General features: G+C 37.0%; 1 protein-coding gene across 1 annotated transcript in view; it reads left to right on the top strand.

The window, feature by feature from the left end:
* MEGF9 (multiple EGF like domains 9) overlaps window positions 1–19,383 on the top strand; it is a 74,985-nt gene extending 55,602 nt beyond the window's left edge. The window contains exons 3-6 of the mRNA XM_032478315.1: window positions 3,616–3,755; window positions 11,794–11,937; window positions 12,473–12,742; window positions 14,628–19,383. Coding sequence (XP_032334206.1) covers window positions 3,616–3,755; window positions 11,794–11,937; window positions 12,473–12,742; window positions 14,628–15,022 — 949 coding nt within the window. The 3' untranslated portion in view covers window positions 15,023–19,383. The remainder of the gene's footprint in view (window positions 1–3,615; window positions 3,756–11,793; window positions 11,938–12,472; window positions 12,743–14,627) is intronic.
* Window positions 19,384–20,177: the final 794 nt, after the last annotated feature.

The following is a 20,177-nucleotide window of genomic DNA, read 5'->3' as shown; positions in this document are numbered from 1 at the left end:
ATACATGCAGAAATTGGCCACAGGCCACGAGTAACATGATGGAAAAGCACCACTAGTTGCAGCTTCACAATCCAACTTCCCTACTCCTTTCTACAGTTTTTTAAAAAGAAGGGGAAAAAAATCATCTTATTTCTTGTTATTTTTAAATCTACCCAGGAAAAGTGAAGCATGATGTCTACACTAGTCAGCTGCCTTATCAGGATTCATGAAGCCACTCTTTTTTTTTTTTTTTTTAAGTCAGGGACTAAGGAGCATACTCTCCAGGGAGAAAGATGCCTGCTTAAATCAGTCTTCTGAGTGCCCAGAGCAGAATTATGAAGGGAAAGTTCAGTTACAGGAATAGCAGCTACTTTGGGAACACTGGCTATACTGTGGTTGTGAGGTATTATTAGGTGATTAGGTATTCCAAAGTAGTACCTTTTTCTTATAGACGGTGGATTGGGCAAACATGTTTTGTCATTAAAAGTTATGGTCTATTCTATATACTGAATAATCTATGTCTGTAGAGAAATGGGGAGCAAGCATATTTTGATTAACATTTTTAAAGCCTTGGAAGTTGGCTAATGAAGTATTGTTAGCCAGTCTCTGCAAGGTACATTATATCCTTTGTAATTTTCTGACAGTATAGTGAGACTTAAGTTGATTGATTCCTTCCTGTTGAGTCACAAGATATTCCTGAACTTCATATTGGATAAATACAGATTTACTCTAAGTGCCTTGGAGTGCTCTTGAGTGAGACTATGTATGTGTATGCATATGGGTTTTTTTTTTTTTTTCAGTTGTTTTCTTTTTTGCAAAGTTACTTAAGAGACATGCTTGGTATTGTAAATTTCTATTGCATTTTTGAAAACAATAATCATATTCTATACTATGATTGATACAAACTTTAACTAAGCTTTAAACATCAAAATATCTGAGTGTGTGTCTCTGAGAACTTTGGACTTTGCTAGGCTGCAGTCTCTTCAAGCAGAAAGAACTCTCAGCTTTTGTTAAGGAAGACCTGAAACTTACTGGCAGTGAGAAAAGAGACTGGGTTTTAATCTGGGCAATGCAGAAACAGCTCACTAGGGTCAGAACCTAAATAAATGGTGAATTGTGGTGCTTGGAATCTACAGAATGAAGCTTGATACCTAAGCGGGTATGAAACTATTTGGAAAGCGAATTTCATGTACAAATTTAGAGTTAAACTGAGGAAGGCGTAGGTAGCATAATGGGAAAGTCTGGTTTTGTATAAATCAACCTGCCTTTACTGGGTGTGGACAGTAACTTTAACCCTCTGAATTCCCTCAGTGGTAAAATGAGGGTTATGACCTCCAACTTGTAGAGTTAATTTGAGGATTGGAGAGAATATATATTTATTGAAATAGACCCTCAATAAATGATGGCTTATTGCTTTTTCATCATCATCCTCATCTTCACTCCTCCTTTCAGATGCTTCTGTTTTACGTTTTCTGCAAAATTATTGGTTAGTCAGAAATTGCATAACCCAAAATATTAAGCAGCTTTAAGATAGAAGTACAGAGTTTGAAAGGTGACTTTTCAGTATATAAGGCTTTAAGATATGTTGTGTTTATTATTTATGTAAGCATGGCTTTCCTTTCTGGACTGGTTTTGAGTAAAGCCCTAAAAATATACCATGAAGAGCTGTTCTCCTACTCCTTTCGGCATACTCTGGGATATTGCAAAGAACAGAGAGAAGTAAACTCCAACTCTAGCTGCTCAAAATAGGTTTTTAGGATGGAAGGCAAAAGCCTCATTATTTAGTCCAAGGGATGCTGGTAAACAGACTCATCTCAAATAATCAAAAAATAATAATTCTTAGGTTTGTGTACTACAAGTAGAGTACACAGGGTTGAAAGTGGCTTTACTTCCATTCTGCAGAAGTTCAACCCAAAGTTCCAATAACTCTCAAATTTAGAGCTTCTATTTTTATTACAGAAATATGGATTTGAGAAGTAGTAGGGATTACTTTAACTGACGTGTGTAAAAGCTGTGTAAGTATTAACAATTTTAGCTTGGGCTCCTGAACTAAAATTAACAGCCCCACAGGGGCTCATTATTAGGAGCTGAATCTCTAAAATAATTATATTGAAGTGTAGTTCTGCCTTGTATTGTCTCCCATCCAATATGACTGGTGCCAAAATTCTACTGAGATGAAGTCTAAAAATGTGATGTCCAGAATGAACATACAAAGAAGGGTCACACTGTTGGAAAAAAAGGGAAAGCGCTTTAGCTGTTCTGAGAACCCTAGTAATTAACATAGCATTTCATCTTCCTTTTCCCATTCCAGTGTTTAACTCTAAAACTCAGTTTGTGTATTGAGCATTTATTTATCAAGCACATATTAAGTGCCTACAACAAAGCAGGTACTATACTAGATTCTGAGGGTACCAAGATGGCTAAGATATGGTCCCTGGACTCAGCAAACTTACTAAATAAGATGTTTGAAATGAAAATAGTTACAATAACTTGAAGATAACTTAAAAAAAAACTACATGATACAGCTTTTGCCTTAAGTCTTTAACAATCTAACTAGAGAAACAAGAGTTACATATATGAAAGAATATAGAACAGTCCATAATTAAGAATAAAAATATAGAGAATGTGATGTCAGGGAGCCAAAAGATCTCTGTTGACCAGTCAGGGAAAAGTTTCATGGGAAAAGATGAGCCTGAAAGCAGGAGAATTTTTGAGAGGTGATGAAAAGGAAAGATATTTTTAAGAGGGATGACTATAGAAGAAATAACAAGAGATAATTTGAAGAGAAAATTTGGCTGAAATTAGTGATAGATTAGGTTTGAATGGGTGATTTAGAAGAGCCTGGGATAGAGAGAGTAGAGTTAAAAACTACAACAAAGCTTTCAGTTTCGCTGATGTCGCTGATGTAATGGACACCTAAGAAGAGAAAACAGGTTATAGCCAGAAAGAGATGGGATACTAAATAAAGCATTTTTCTTACTTTAAATTTTTAGTCTTCTTTTTGGGTTGACAATCTAGGCTTTTATATAGACTTAATTCAGAAAGCAGTAGAGGTTCCCATTATAGTCATTTTACTTAACTGTGTATTCCAGTTAATTACAGAAATATTTTAAGATAGCATTGACCTAAAGTAGAAAATCATATCTAGTTTCCAGCATTTAAATGGATATTAGTTGACACATTCATTAAGATTATGGACTTCATATTCTTCAGCTAAAAGCTAGATTGAGTGAAGGCTGGGTGGTGTTTCTTCTTGTCTCCAGACTGGATGCTGAGGGAACTGTGGAATGCAGGAAGAGCGTGTAGCAGTGGTACCAGTGCTACGCCTCGGTGCTTATTGGTAAACAAAGATTTTGAAGGACCAGGGACTTACACTCTTCATGGTTCCTTTATGACTTCTTTTAAACTCCCCAAGTGCAGAGGGTTAAATTGTCAAAAATGATTAGTGTTAGCACTGTGTTAATTGAATTTATACAGTCACGAATCTGTTCAACTTAGAATTCAAAATGAAAATCACTGAGTACATCTAGTAACTGAATCTAGTTGAAACATCAGGATTATCTGGGATGGGATGTTAGGCAATAAAACTTTCAAACTGATTTACTTTTGCTCATTGTCTTTGCTTTTATTTTGCAGTTCTGGAAAATGTCAGTGCAAAGTGGGTGTCACCGGCTCTTCATGTGATCGATGCCAAGATGGATATTACGACTTTAATAAGAATGGCTGCTTGCCCTGCCGATGCAGTAATCGGTCTGCCAGTTGTGATGCCCTCACAGGTACATGCTTTCCTTACCTTCTATGTAATTAATCCATTGGTCTTTGATTTTAAAGTCCTTCATCTATGGGTTGATTCTTCCCAGATAGTTTGTAAGGATCTTTCTCTTCTAAGTAGGATATCATATGTCACAGCAAGCCAAACCCCTGCTATTACAACTTTAAAAAGACACATAAATTTCAAAAGTCATATTGGTTGGAGATCCATGGAAGCAAGGAGGACCGTATGAACTAAAATTCCAGAAGGGAAGAGCTCTTCCTAAGTAAGCTGATGGTCACCAGCCACTTGCCTTTCAAGGGACATTTGCTGATTCTGGGCACAGACTAAGGAGCAGGTTGGCCCAAGTAAAGGAATTCTTCTTGAGGAAGGAGATACAGGAAGAACTTTTAGCAGTCATTTGGGGCTTTGATGATGGATTGGAAACTGGAGAAGCCCTAAACACAAGGCAGTTGTCCCATAGGACATTAGCTAACTGTGCGGGAGATAGAAGGCTAGCCCAAAAAGTAGAAAGAAATTTCTCAGTCTTGTGGTGCTTAGGAGACGAAATCTCTTTAGAAAGCAAGGGGCTGCTACAACATACAACCGTCTCTCTCTCAAGACATTGCCAGGCTCTGCAGGTGCGTGGAGTGGGACTTGGGCTCCCGTTCCCAAAGGGAAGCACTGAACCTGTTGCGACCTTTCCGGGCTGTAGAGACACAGGCTTGCTAGGCTTTCAGTCGAAAGCCGTAGGGGCCATGACCAAGAAACAGCGATGAACCACAGGTGAACCGACTCGTACTGAAATTACAGTCCGTCCGCAGCCCATCAGGTTCTGACTGAACTGAGGGGATCCGCTCATCATATCTGCCTAACAGAGGAAAGGGGAGTCATCTGGGGTTCTTTTATACACTGTGTCTGGCATACAATCAAAAACACTATAGACGTGCTGGAGTAGGAAAATGTGACCAATAATAAAGAGAAAAACAATGCAGGCAGACCCACAGATGACCCAGGTGTGAGAGTTAGTTAGCATAAAGTGACTTTAAAATAACTGAAATTAATACTGTAAGAAAATAGAGGAAAAACCAGACAAATAGGTGAAAAGAAGCAAAATTTCAAGAGAATTGGAATCTATAAAAAAAATCAAAAGGGCAATCTAGAACTGAAAAACATAACATCTGAAATTAATACCTTATTGCATGGACTAAACAGCAGTATACAGTGTATACTGTGAAGACAATGTCAGATACAGTTGTATACAGTGAAAACAAGGTTGGGAGATTCAACTACAGCTCAGTTAAAAATATCCAAACTGAAGGGAAAAAAATGCAATGGAAAGAACAGAGCAGGAAAGCCATGTGGAATACAGCCAGAAGGTCTCACATAAATGTAACTAAAGTTTCAGAAAGAAAGGAGAGAGATACTAGAGCAGAAGCAAGTATCTGGAGAGATGATGGCCAAGAGTTTTCTAAATTGATGAAAGATACCACCCCACAGATTCCAGCAGCTCAGTAAACCCTAGGCAGTATAAAGACAAAGAAAACCATATCTAGGCAAACTCAGTCACACTATAAAACACCAAAGACAGTAACTTTCCTGGGCCTTCAGTTTTCCTAAATGTAGAGATTAGAGATACTTCCTTGGAAATCTTTTTTTCCCCAACAAAAAATCAGAACACACTAGTCTGATAATTATGTGTTTTTATGAGAGCAAGGTAGCAGACTATTTGAAAATGAGAGTACCCTGAAAAAAAATCTGTGTTGAAATCCTATTCTTCATTCTAATCCTCTGGTCTATGGTGAAGCAAATTGATATAGAAGAAATTGTGGCTTTTTTTTTCAATAATGTGCTCTGGCCCCTGCCTAGTTGCCAGTTCTGTTTTGTGCTATTCTTTTTCTTTACTGTCTGTGATGCAGTCATACTGGTTTCTATTCCTGAAACAAGTTATGTTCCCTTGTCCTAAGGTTTTTGTACGTGATCTTTCCTCTGCCTAGAATGGTCTTTCTAACACACGTTTACTCCCACCCTTGGCCCCTTTGCCTTACTGAATCATATCCTTCCTTCAGGCCTTCAGTTAAAGGTTACCTCATTAGAAAGCAGTTTATGCTCCAGACTAAATGCCAGTTCCCAGTTACATGCTCTGATATACACTTGCATCTTTTTCGTGGCACTTATCACAGTTTGTAATTGTATATTTACTTGTGATTATGAGTCATCCATGGTTTATTCACTACATTGTCAGTTTCATACCGGTTTTGTTCACCATTTTACACAATCTCTAGCACAGAAATTAGCACATAGTAAGTGTTCGCTAAATTTTTGGTGAATAAATGAAGAACTGAATGGGAAAGCTTACAGAGGAAAGATGAGTTTCAATCCTGGATAATGACAGATATGCTTCATCATGCTGAGTCAATTTAAATTGCTCCTGTCGCTTATGGTATCAGGAAGCAATCTACATTTCTGGTTCTCATTTCTAATTTTCCTTGGAGCAATGAGGTAGCTCTCTTTAGAGTCAGGTAAATCCCAACCTGTTTTTGTTCTGGAGATAATTTAAGGCAAAAGAAATCCTTTTCATGGTTATGATTTTTAAAGCAGCTAGTAATAAAAGAAATAAATGGTTTCTCTGTTTGGAAATATAGTAAAAGTGGAATCCAGTGTAAAGGAGTAGAAATACTTGATTTAAAACTCCCAGCTTAATATAAAACCAGTCCCTCCTTTTGTTTCAAATTTTGAAAAGATTTTTTTCAACAGTGTTGTGATACGGTTGCCCTCTGGTGGCCACTTACTACGTTTTCACAGTTCTTATCCCCCTACCTCACCCCTCAACCTCCCTCCCCACCCTAGCCTTTTCCTATACTTTGTTGTGTTTTAGATTGAAGTAGATTTTTTAAGTATCCTTTTTTTATGAAAAAGTATACTGAGAAGAATATTTTGAAAAGCAATATGTATCGAAGTCTTAAAAATATTTCTCTGATCTAGTAATTGGAATCAATTCTTAGGAAATAATTCTAAATTCATAAAAAGCTTTATGTTCAAAGATGCTCACCAAAGTAGTAGTTATAATTCTAAAAAAATTAGACAACTCTATTTCTAACAATAGGAATTGAGCAAATCATGTAATTTAGGCAATACATGGTTAAGAGCACAGAAAGTGAAATCTTGACTTTATCTTTTGCAGGTTACTTAGCTTTGTTTTTTCACTTAGAAATTTGGGATGGTAACAGTAACTCCCTAATGGGTTGTGTGAAGATTCAGTGCAATGCATATATACAGTGCCTGGATCGCTACAAGCAGTCAATAAATGGCAACTATTATTATGTCATTAAAATGTTTTAAAGAGTTATATATAAGAACATGGTAGAGTGAAAGAAGCAGGGGATGAAATGACGTGTGCCATATGTTTAGACTATTTCAAAAGCAAAACCCCAAACTTCTATATATAAGGAGAGATTCAAGGAAAAGTATTCAAAATCTTAATAACAGATTTCCTCGGGTGATTTCTTTTTCTTCTTTCTATTCTCCTGTATTTTTCTAGATTTTCTTTATTGAACACAAATTTCCCTTAAAATGCAAGTGGGGTGACTGTTATTTTTAAGCTAAAAGTTTATGTTCACATAGCGTACTTCTTCTTAAGAAACTGAGGCGCCTTCGTGTATTCATAGTGTCCCATGGTGAGGACCTTGACCTCAGCAGCTTGACTGAGTTGACCTCTCTTCACTCCTCTGTGACTTTCTTCACTTTAAGATATCACACTTTTTTGTGTGTGCGTTTTTTTCTTTCCTCCTTAGTCAGCTCTGCTAGACCTTCCTCTTTTCAACCGACACACTGTAGTGCCTCAGAGGTTTGTCTGTCTTGACCGTTTGTTTTCCGCATTTATACTCTCCCTAAGTGATCTCATTCAGTCCCCTGGATTTAATTTAAATGCCATCTACAAATGTGCTGATGACCAGATTTACATTTCTCTCTTGATCTCTATACTCAAAGACCTAACAGTGCACTCGACATCTTCACACGAAAGCTTTAATTGGCATCATAACCCTAACACATCCCAAACAACTCTTTATTTTGCCATATAAGCTAAGCCTGTTCATTTTGGTGGCTGGCAGCACAGGAGTCTTGTTTGATTCTTTTCCTTTCCTTACTGCAGACATCCAGTCCATCAGCAAGTTCTGTCAGCCTGACATTCACCGTGACCTTCATTGCTATCATCCGTGTCTAAGCAGCTGTCATCTCGCTGAGCTACTTTGACACCCTCTCATCTGAACATTCTGCCTTCTCTCTTGTCCTCTCATCCTCTGACCCCTCCCCACCAACCACAGTCCAGTCTCCACATCACAACCAGACTGATCTTTTAAAAATGCAAAACTGGATCATGCCATTCCAGTGCTCCAACCCTCTAAAGACTTCCCATCCCTCCTGGAATAAATTTCAGACTTCCCTCCATGACTACATTTGTTCAGTCCCTGCCATTCTCTCTGATCTTCTCTCCTGCCGCCCTCTCCCTTGTTCGCTCAGCCTGGCCTTCTTTCTGCTTAACAGGTTAACGTTTGCCTTCTGTTCTGTAGAGAAGATTAGGCATTTCTTTTTACAACAAAGTGCCTTGCTGTATTTCTGACAGGTTTATACGTGAACTAGAAATAGCAAAATAAATAAGGAAAAGGCTTTTTACAGGTGGTGATTTATGTTTTTAAAGCTTTGTCACTGAATTTGGTAAGAAAGGAACCCTACATTCTTTTCTTTGACCAGTTATTTTCTTGGTTACCCCCACCAGATTTTTTTGATGCTTAGCCAAGAAGCATGAGATCATCTTCAGGAAACACTTTTTTTTTTTTGGATTTGCTCCTTTGGCCATCTTTCAGAAAAGAAAATGTGAATTTTAAGGCAGTATGTTTGGGAGATTCCAGGCAGAGCATAATGAATAAAGTTAAACTTCAGCTAATTTTTATACATCATTTGTCATTAAAGAAAGATGTTTAAATTTTTTATTTTAAAGGGAACTTAGATCTCATCTAGTCCAGCTTTCTTAATTTATAGATGAGGAATTTGAAGCATAAAGAGAAAACATTATATTCTGTGCAATAGTCTTTCATCCTCTGAAATATTTACATTACATTAAATCATTAGCCAAGAAATTACTGTCCCATTTGACAGATTTAAAAAGTGAAATTCAGATAAGCTATTTGATGAAGGTCATATAGCTGGTAAGAGTTTCAGTTGAAGGTAGAACTCAGATCCGATGTTAAGTGTCAAATCATTTTTCTTATGCTTGTTGGCTAATTGTAAGCGATTAGAAAACCAAATTCATATTATTTGTTCCTACTGTATGTGGATTTTACTTTACTTTTATTGTAAAAATCAATCTTCAATTTTCTACATGAAATGTTTTAAAATGGCTTGAGTTCTTGAAATATTTTGCAATATGCATGTGATACATTTTACAATGTGTTAGTTTTGTAATCAGAAAAAAATTAATATAGTAAAAATAAAAGTGTTCAGTGCATACCCAAGACAATTTAAAAATTAGAGGGGAAAAAACACTTAAAGGACTGTTGCCCCTCACAACTGTTGTTAGCATTCTGGTGTATTTATCTCTGGTCTGTCTTTAATTTATTAATTTTCTTTCTCTATAGCTGTGTTTCACATGCATACTATTTTTTAAAAATTTTTATTTATTTTTTTATTTTTTGACTGTGCATGGTGTTTATTAGTGATGGCAGTGAGGTGGGGCAGGGTCTTGTGGCGCATGCTCTGTAGGTCATACACGAGAGCCGAGGTGCATGCTATTTTTAAAGCAATGTAGAGTGATGAGTTTTTAAGAACCAATAAGTTTTATTGTTATACTTGCTTTCTCCTTTACTTTTGAGTTAACGTATTTACCATGCAGAGTTACTTTTTCCTTATTGACTTCTTGTTGCGGGTTATGGCATAAAACAAATAGAAGTAAGAAATTCTTCTGGAAAAAAATCTAAACTATTCTAATATAAATGGTTTAAGAGAGTGAAATTATATTGTGATAAACACAAAGACAAAGGCTTGTGGGTCTTTTCTAGAAGAGTAAAGAGCCCCCAGAATAGTAAGTATGTAGGTCCTTTAGCATTGTAGGAGCAAGATATTAAAAGCATATATATATTTACCAATTTGTATTAAGAATAGCAACATGACCTTTTGTTTTCACATTGCAAATGGCATGCTATTATAATTCATCTTTCCCCAAACATCCATATTCTGTTTCAGAACTATTCACTTTTTGAGGTATTTTTATAGTAAAGTTTAAGACTCCATCAGAATTTTTTTCTTGAAAATTATTTCCATCGGATGTTTTTAATAGCGGGACAGCAGGTAGACAGATTTCATACAAAATGCAAGTTTTGACTTTTCCAACCTGCAGAACAATTTGACATTTAATATTATTTTATTTTTAGAGCCAAAATCTACAGTTTCTTAGTATGTGTCTTTCAGCTCTTTCTACTGTTACAAAGATACATAAAGAGGGGTAAGAATAGAAGAAGATCTGGGAAGAAATTAGTACCAGAAGTATTTATTACTATGTATTGTTACATATATGAAAAATACTGTTAACACTGTCAGGCCTTAAAAATTGTATGATTAAAAGTTTTATTTACATGCAAATTTGATTTAATTCAAAGTTGAGTGTTCATATAATAAACTTTTGAAGATGTCTTTCTGAATAAGTTCATGAAGTTTCAAGGAATTTTGCTGTAACACTTAAGAACTGAGATTTGACTGTATGTTAATAATTTTCATTCTTTTGGTTTTTCAAACCTTGTTCCAGTTGTCAGACCATTTTATTCCACACTCTCCTCTCTCCCCATTTTTTTTTTTTTTTTTTTGGTAAATATTTCACTAGTAAGGAAAAGAAATCAAATAAAACTTTTTATGAGTAGTTTTAGCATTGGACTGTATTTAACTTTTCATGTAAAAATTTCATTGTCTTCCTGGATTTCTGTGTAGAGTTTGCTCACTTATTTCTGTAGTAGTATTTCTGAGTGTCCTTTTGACTCTCTGTGGTCCCCTAACGAGGGAATATAAATTACATTACATGTTTTAATTTCCTCTTTTCAGACATTATGCTACTTCAGTGCCTGTAGAATATCCTTACTAATAGGGTACCAAAGCAGCATTATTAAAAACATGCAACTTTTGCTTACATCCTTCTTTTTCATTTTATTGATTATTTTCATTTTTATTTTGAATTTTTAAATATAAAACCGTATGGAAAAAAATAACAAATACCCATCTATCCAATTAGTAAGTATTAACATTTTGGTATTTCACTTAATATTTATACGTATGTGTATACAGTTATATATTTAAAATAGAAAACTTCAAATAAAGTTGGAGTCCTTCCTCTCTGTTTTCTTTCCCACTCTTGTTTTTCTCCCTCTCTCCACAGAGACAAGCAGAGCATAAAACTTACCTAGACCCTCTCGGTCCATATTTAGTTTCTCCTACATATGTATGTGTCCATCTGCTTAGTGTGTTATGTATCCATTTGCTTAGTATTGTTTAGTGTGGTTTTATAAAATTTTTACTTCAATCAATTTTCTCAAAATAAATAAGTACTTTCCTTCTGCATGTATCATTCTGCAATTTGTTTCAACCAATGTAATTTTTAAGATTTATGTGTGTTCACACATGTAGGTCTAGTTCACTTATTTAACTACAGTATCCCAACTATGAAAATAACACAGTGTATCCATCCTTCTTCTAATAGATCTTTAGGTTGTTTTTATTTTTTCTTTGCAAATAGATGGTCTGCTTTCAGTATATAGTCAATCAGTCAACAAGGGCTTATTGTGACTCCAGTCATGTACCTACTGTTCCCTAAAGAGTTTACAATATAGTGGGGGACACAGAGCTGATCGGCCTGTTTAGTGTAGAAATAAGATGAGGTAGAAACTGAACTCTGCCGTCTCTGTTGGATAATTTTTTTTTGGTTAACTCTTAAGGTTTTTTGGCTGCAGGTATGATTTATTTAAAATTACCGTGCTTTCAGAGTAAATCTTGAACTTTGTAAAATAATTTGCTTCTTTTAGGTGCTTGTCTAAATTGCCAGGATAACAGCCAAGGGGATCACTGTGAAGAATGCAAAGAAGGGTTTTATCAGAGTCCTAATGCCACAAGAGAATGTCTTCACTGCCCTTGTTCAGCAGTGACATCTACAGGCAGCTGTGTCATAAGTAAGGCCTTTCCCCGAATCTTCATTTTTAGAGGGAAGAATCAGTGAGTGAACTATCAGGAGGTGTATGTTCTAGATGCTGTGGGTGAAAAGAAGCTATAAGAACAGCAAAGGTTTTCCTTTCTAGGAATTTGCAACCAAATCCAAATACGGATGTGAGATGAGACATGAGGGAGGGGGGAGGAAGTTTTTGTTAAAAGCTGTGTTTTATTCCATCTGACATGACTAAAAAGGAAGGAATAAAAAAATGATGAGTGCGTATTCGTCACAATTACTCAGTTTCCTTATACAAGCATACTTCTTTTGTTCTCTACCTAAGTAGGTTTTCTGGGTGGCCCTGTCACTCTTACAACAAACTGGGCAATTAATAAACAAGGTGTAAGTCGTTGGTTTGAATTCTGTATGTTTCTTAAGTTTGAGAGGAGATAGTAGGAAGGCTTTGTAAACCTGTTTGCGGGGGACTAGTAGTAGTTCTGCATTTTCAGTTGCAGCTTGAAATCGTACTAAATTATTTCGGTGTTCTCTCTCTCTTTTAGAATTGGGTGAACTGGAACCTCAGTGTGTCCAGTGTAAAGATGGTTACACAGGCCAGAACTGCAATGAATGTGAAAATGGCTATTACAATTCTGACAGCATCTGTATGGAATGTCAATGTCATGGCCACGTGGACCCAATGAAAACTCCCAAGATTTGTAAGCCCGAGAATGGCGAGTGCATCGGCTGCCTCCATAACACCACTGGGTTTTGGTGTGAGAGCTGCCTAGAAGGTTATGTTCGAGACCACGATGGAAATTGCACCAAGAAAGGTAAAACTTCACCTAAGGTTGTAAATTTCATACCTAAATGTAGCAGTGAAAATTTCAAGACAGCTGCTTTTAGCTTTGTAAAAGTTTCCAATCCCACCAGTGAAGTTTTCTGGAAATAGATTTTGATAGATATTTGCCTAAAGAGATTTTCTTCTATTCACACTGCTCTCCTGATACTCCAGAGTCGACTGCAGAAATTTGAGGACCAAGACATAGTCGTTGCACTGTTCTCACATTTTCTCTTCATCTATTTTTATTTTAATAATTTCAAAGTCCTATCATTTCTTTTATCCTTTCCTTCCTGTATTCTCATCACTTCCAGTGATCATCAAAGGTCTTTGTTAGCAGGAACCTACAGTCTGGTTAAAAGTTCCAGCTGAGAAACAGAGCATTTATTCTGGCTTCTTTCCTAACTTTGGGCCTGAGTTTTCCCATGTGTGATGGAGGAAATAGTAAAAATGTTCTTTTTAATTTTTAAAAGAAAAACTTATTTATCTGGGAAAATGTGTTACAGGGAAGTTCAGTAAAGGATTTAGATGAAAATTAATGATTAGAAATTCAGGATGAGTTAGGGATAGTCAGGCTTTATTAGGTCACTGAAGAGATCAGACCATGCTACGAACCACTCTTTGAAATTCTAACAGACACTGAATAGTGGGCTGATAGACAGTTTGGTCTGTGGCAAGTGTTATCCTTCTGCCGTTTTCTTTATATCTGATTCTGTTGTGATCAAGGCTGAAAAACTCAAATTGGACCCATCACTGGCCTGGAGGTCCTGTCACTCAATTCTCTCTCCCCCTAGAGGCATACCTTGTGCATACTTAGCTGACACGACTGTGGTGATTTTTCTTATTAATCATTGGGAAATGTAAAACATGCCTCTTTTTAGGACAGATTGATGTGGCTGACTGTGGCGATGAATTGTAACGATAATAGTGATCGTTTTATTGAGTACCTTCTACGTGCCAAGCACCATAAACACTAAATGTGACAATGTTATATAGTACATTACCTCATTTAATCCTTCCCAAGAACTCTGCAAAGTAGATCTCTTTATTCCCATTTTATAGATGAGGAACCTCAGTTTTAAAAAGGTTCACTTTTTTATTGGCACACAGTTCTACTTGATTCCAAAGCTTTTGGTATCTCCACTGAGCTATGCTGCATTAGAAGTACAAAGTATAAGCTCTCAACTGTTCTTAGAAACAATGAACAGTACATATATGCAAGTTTTAAAAATATGTGCAAAATAAGTAAGCAAATAAATAAATAAGAGTACAAGGTGTAGTAGTTTAGTTATAAAATAGCTATAATCTACATAAAGGAAGAATCTCTACACTTGCAATTAAAGGAAGGCTGTTTTCTTTCTTGGCCGATGTCAACTTTGGACACTTACATTGTGTTTTTCAGAAGTAGCTAGAGATACAATTTTTCGTATTTTGTTTTTGCCTCCTTTGAAGAAAGTTTCCCCTTTATGAAATGCCATCAGAAATGATGAACTTATTTTAGTTCAGATGAGTGTCATCTATCCCTGTCACTTTTAATCAAATGATTTAGAAGTCACTAGTGACATATTTACTGCCTTTTCAGGAATCTATTCAAGAGTAAAGAAGGATAGAAAACTCCAACATTAGAATTTTCCCAAAGATTTTAATACAGACATTGTACATTTTGGACAACAGCCATAGATGTAATAATCTAGCTTTCTAGACCCTGATTCTTTTCCCTGTAGTTCTCTGAAAGTCATTTTTAACTTGCATTACCTTAAAGCAGAGTATCATGTCAACATCCCATATCAATTTCCACTCCCATGTGTATTTCTTTTATTGTTTCTTATAACTAGATATTTTGTCTTTTACATTTCATTCTCTGTTTTTATTTTCAGAAGTTATTGTTCCAACACCTGAAGGTTCTACCATTTTGGTTTCCAATGCCTCTTTGACCACATCCGTGTCCACCCCTGTTATAAATAGTACCTTTACCCCTACAACCCTGCAGACTATCTTTTCAGTAAGCTCTGCTGAAAACAGCACGTCAGCTTTAGCTGATGTATCATGGACCCAGTTTAACATCATCATTTTGACAGTCATCATCATTGTGGTGGTGCTGCTGATGGGATTTGTGGGGGCTGTGTATATGTACCGGGAGTACCAAAACCGGAAGCTCAATGCCCCCTTTTGGACCATCGAGCTGAAAGAAGACAACATCAGTTTCAGCAGCTACCATGACAGCATTCCCAATGCAGATGTGTCAGGATTGTTGGAAGACGACTGGCAATGAAGTGGCTCCCAATGGGCAGCTGACCCTGACGACACCGATCCATAACTATAAAGCCTGAGGAGCTGGAGCTGTTCTCCCCAGGGGTCGGACCACAGTGCTCACTGGGACAGCATCAGCCCCTGGGCCAGACAAAGCCCGGCTAGAGTGGCCGAGATGAGAAAGCAAAGGCATAGAGTGCATCTGATTCAGGTACAAATCTGTAACGTACTTAACCTATTACTCTTAGTTTTCCCATGAAGATCCGAGCAGTCACTGTCAATAAGGACTTGAAGTAAAGTATATTTTTGTACCAAATCACAAGGGAGTGTAGAAAGGCTGAACCGTATAGTGTGGCCCAAATCCACTTTGACCTCCAAGCAGACTCCTGGGGAAGTGTTCAGCAAACCAGCGGAAGCGGGACGATGGGTGAGGAGGGGGAAAGGACTTCCAGAAGACTTCATCTCCGTTCCTGAAGCGTATTTTTTTAAAAGGACGGTCAGGGATGATGTTCATTTTACTAAAAGACATCACTGAGGAAACGCTGATGTTTGGGCTGTATCACAATGAACGATCTCGATTATCTCTAGGATTGGGGCAGAAAAGTCCCAAGAAGATCTTGAGGACGGTTTGACTTTTTCCTTCCAGAATTCTTGCTCAACGATAGGAGTAAAGCACAGGATAAGCTTCTAATAGTAGAGAGAGGAAGGCAACCTCTGGGGGCAGGAAGCTGGTGGTCCTCCTGAGGGTCTCTGTGTAAATGATAAATTGTCTAAAATGCCTCTAGAGAAATAGGGTGTATATAATTAATGTAGCATATCTGGTCAACATTGTATTTGTATCTATTTGTAAAAAAAAATCATGTCATATTTTATCATCTAGAATTTATTTGTACAGCAGTCGATGGTGTTGTAAAAAGAAAATATGGGGTTAAAATACTGTAAAATAGATGGCAATACTGCTAGAGCTGGGACTCTGGTGAGCATCAGTCATTTTTAGTCCCTCTTTGGACACTGTTGAAATTTATAAGAGGATGAATGTTTCTAATTTTTCTTTCCCTTTTTCAATCTAAAAGTAGTTACATGTTCTTTGACTTAGTATAGATTCAAGCAATAGATTTTGAAGTCAGGCATTGTTCAGCTGGGACACAGGCTGCACTCTCCAAACTGCTCATCTAATTAGACACTAGCCACTCTATATATTTTACATAGATTAATGCAGAACATATTCTCATTAAAAATGCTTTTTTTTAAATGTAAAAATAGTCTTCCAAAGGAATTAGAAATATTTTAGTTCCAAAAGAAAAGCCATCATATCACTTGGGATCCCCTGTGAAATATCATGCCTATGAAATATTTATATTTCTCCATCCCCTCAAAATACCTCCTACATTTGAACATAGCCCATTACTCACATGCCATGAGGTGTGTACCATCCCTCTGCAGTGCTACAGTTCTCCTGTCTTCTTGTCTGGTTACAGGGCAGCTCTGTAGCTGAGTGGGTATAATTAGTCCTTGCTTTTTCAATGCAGTTTTTTTCCTAGAGGCCATCTCTACCATTCTCTCATCTGATTGTGATATTGACAGACTGTGGATTAAGCAAGCCAGGAAAAGCAGCCAGAAGTCAAATATAGATATTTACTAGGAGGAAGAGCAAACTGTGAAGTGGTTAGAAAAGAGCAAAGACTGGACCTAGGAAATCCAAGTGGGTAACTTTGCCTGACTTCCCCAGAGGAAAACCTGGAATTTGGTCTTGCCTCTGTAGTTGTTCTCAGGGTTTGGAGATGATGCTCTGGGGAGCATACAGGCAGATAATCTATTTCTAGTAACCTGAGGTGCTCTGAATCTTTGGCCATTGCTCATGAAAGTAGAGATTACATTATGTTACGTTATATTAAAATTAGTTAATATTTCTATAGCCCTTTGCAGTTTGCAATACATCTTTCCATATGTGTGTCCTTTATTCCTCACTATAGGCCCCTGAGGACGTAACTGTTGTCTCCATTTTATCAGTGAGGTCAAATGTCCGTTCAGGGCTACACAGTGCATCATTATTAGGCTTGGAGTCAGGACTCCTAACTCTGAAGCACATGTTCTTTCAGCTATATGCTGGTGCAGAAATGGCCTAGCCGTGGTTACAGGAAGGCTGGGAGGAAGAGTCCCGTCTGTGAATGTTTCTAATTTTTGTAAGTACCAGGTACCATCCAGGGCCATACAGCCATGAAAGACTCTGTGGAAAGAACACAGGGGAATTACTCTCTGAAGCCAGTATTGATGATAAGAGAATAAAAATACCAGTTTGTGCTTCATTAAAGTGAGCTAATCCTTCCAAGTGGGGAAAGAAAACCTGATTTCCTCAGCAGCTGCCACACGTGCGTGTGAGACTTGTGCAACGCACAATTCCAAGGAGTTGAGTAAAGTGACATACCTGCCTTTCTCCCAGATCCCCACCCCCACAGCCAGGGAGTGAGGATGGTGAGAAAAAACGTTTGTGAAACAGAAGTTAAACCAATGGAGAAAGAAGGAGTTTGTTGGGGTCTAAGAGCCTAATGTCAAATAGTCCAGATTCTGGCCATGAAGAGATTCCTTGACACATACCGTAAAAGGTATTGCAAAAATTCAATGACAAAGAATGTTTACCTTTAAAGACTTATGAACAGCTCCTAGGTCTTGTTCTTAATTTTTCCCAATGGAAAAAAATTAAGGCCTTAAAATCTGTTTTAAGTAATATTCTTTAGTGTCCCCTACTTCTGCGGGTGGAAATAATTTTGTTCTAAAATATAATTCAATATGGAGTGATCTACCACCAAAACCAGACTAGGAAACTAGTCTGGAATGCATTGCGCAGTATTCATTCCTCTGAAGGCATGATCCGCGTGAACTATGGCGTTCAGCACCAGGATCCCATAAATCCTTTAGAAAGACTAATACTGGAAGAATTTTTGTCTAAGGATTAGAAATGTATTTATTTTCAAATAAGATAAGACTAGTGTGAATCTTATTGATGAATGACAGACACTGTTATTAAGTGATACTTTTATTTTCAATAATTCGTTTTAGTAAGCCCTTCTGCATTTCTGACAGTGAGGTACCCTAGGTAGTGTTGTTAAGTATGTCCATTCTCCCTGACTTACCCCTCCCTCCCTCTACCCTCTAGCTCCCAGAGGTCTCTTACTAATGGAATTTCTCCAGTTATAGAGAAAAACTGGTAATAAAAACTAAACCTCATTTATATTAAGGTCCTATGGACTTAATGTGTTACTCTTAGGGATACCTGAATTTTAAGAGTGGAGAACAGAGCAGACATGGAATGGGAGGAGAGAAATTTGGGGGAGAGGGTTTGTAGAAGCGCCAAATTTTATGACTACTCTCTAGCCCCAATATTCCCAGGAAAATTGACCATTAAAGCAATACTCACTGACCCACTAGTTCATTTTGGTCAGCTGAGTGCCCTCAGGACATTTAGTCCTTCTTGTGCTGTTTTGGAGCCAGGAGAGTTAAATTAACAGGACTTCCTCCTGACAGCCTCAATTTGGACTGGGTCATTCGATCATTCACCTTGGTCCTGTATTTTTTGTAGGATACATGGTGAACATAACACCACTCATAATGAACATTCCCTGGTTCTTCTATTTTGAGGTATGTGGGAAGGAGTTGAATTTACACATCTCAAGGAAGGATCTCTGACAAAATGTTCAGAGAAGTAAAATGCAACCCAATGTAACCTGTTAGAGCAAGAAAACCCTCTCTGGCCTCATCCATGGAGAACCTTTGGCCCGTTATGATCGTCTTGATAGGAGTTTGGGAGCTATCATGAGCTTGGTGTGTACAGGGGACTAATGGAAAGTTAATGCGGATTTTCTCTTCAACCCCGAGCCAGTGACTATGGCAACTAAGGGGAGAAGCAGGAAGAACACACTGATTCATCTGAACAAGTCAGATAATCTCAAATGGACTAAAAAGGTTATGGATCATCAAAATGTCAGTGTTGGATGATGCTTTTTCAAAGGCAACTGGGAACCTTTCTTACTTACTCACGCACACGCAGTAACTGTGACAGCAGCCCTAGGACGTGAGCCCAGGGCTTCAGGTCTCCGTTAGTCCGAGAACTAAGTGGTTTCAAGCTAAGTTTTAATGCTAGGCACAAGCACTCTGTAATGCGTTAAATTTCAGCCCGAGCAATTGGGGATGTTTCTGAAACATTAAACTTGTATTTATGTCACTAAAATTCTAACACAAATTTTAAAAACATGTCTCATACATATGCTGTACTAGGCTTCATGAAGCATTTCTAAATTTGTGTATGATTTGAATATATGAAAGAATTTATACAAGAGTGTTATTTAAAATTATTAAAAAATAAATGTATATAATTTGTACCTATTGTAGATTTGTTGTTTTATTTTTTTATGTGGTCAGAGTTGTTGGAAGTCTTTTAATATATGTCACAGATCACTTATTTTCCAACCACTTCATGAAAATCTTTGAACCTTTTGTTTATTGACCATGCTTTCTGTTTTCAGAAGTCCCTTGAAAGAATGTTTTCCATTTAAGGGGAAAAAAAATGCCACATGAAGAAGAGTCCCCCTTTTGGAAACAAAACAAAACAAAACAAAATACCTTGAGAGAAAAGCACATGGTAATATGTATTCTTGTTTGTGCTTTCACATGTCTCCTGTGAGATCCATTGGGATTTCCATGAAAATGTTACAGAAAAAACTTGCTCCTTTTGGATTTTCTTTCGTGCATGTAAAAAATTTCCTTTCTTTAGAATAAATCTGAAGGGTACCATGTCCTGTGTGTTTATTAGATAACCTGTAATGAGAATACATCTTTTTACTATTTTTAGGTACTCTTGAAGATCCTCTGTTTTTAACAAAGCTCAAAAGATGCCATCTGGAGATCCAAGGGGTACTTCGACATAGAAGAAAAAATAAGTCAGGTCTTTCTTTGTGCTGAGAGCTTTATTAACTTCAGTTGGTTGATTCAACTTCGGTTGGTTGATATTTAAACTTTAAAACCCTGTTTTTCCTTTCCTTTCTAGTCACAAGAGAAGTTTTATTTATAATCCCACCTTAAAAACTATACATGTGGTTCTATACATGTAGTTCTAGGATGTATATGAATTAGGTATTATCTTAAGGAAACAATAAGCAACTAACTAAACAAATCAAAATTTC

This window comes from Camelus ferus, chromosome 4 (genome assembly GCF_009834535.1).
Source record: "Camelus ferus isolate YT-003-E chromosome 4, BCGSAC_Cfer_1.0, whole genome shotgun sequence".
NCBI lineage: Eukaryota > Metazoa > Chordata > Mammalia > Artiodactyla > Camelidae > Camelus > Camelus ferus.
Note: the sequence above shows the minus strand (reverse complement) of the source record. Positions and strands in the feature narration are given on the sequence as shown.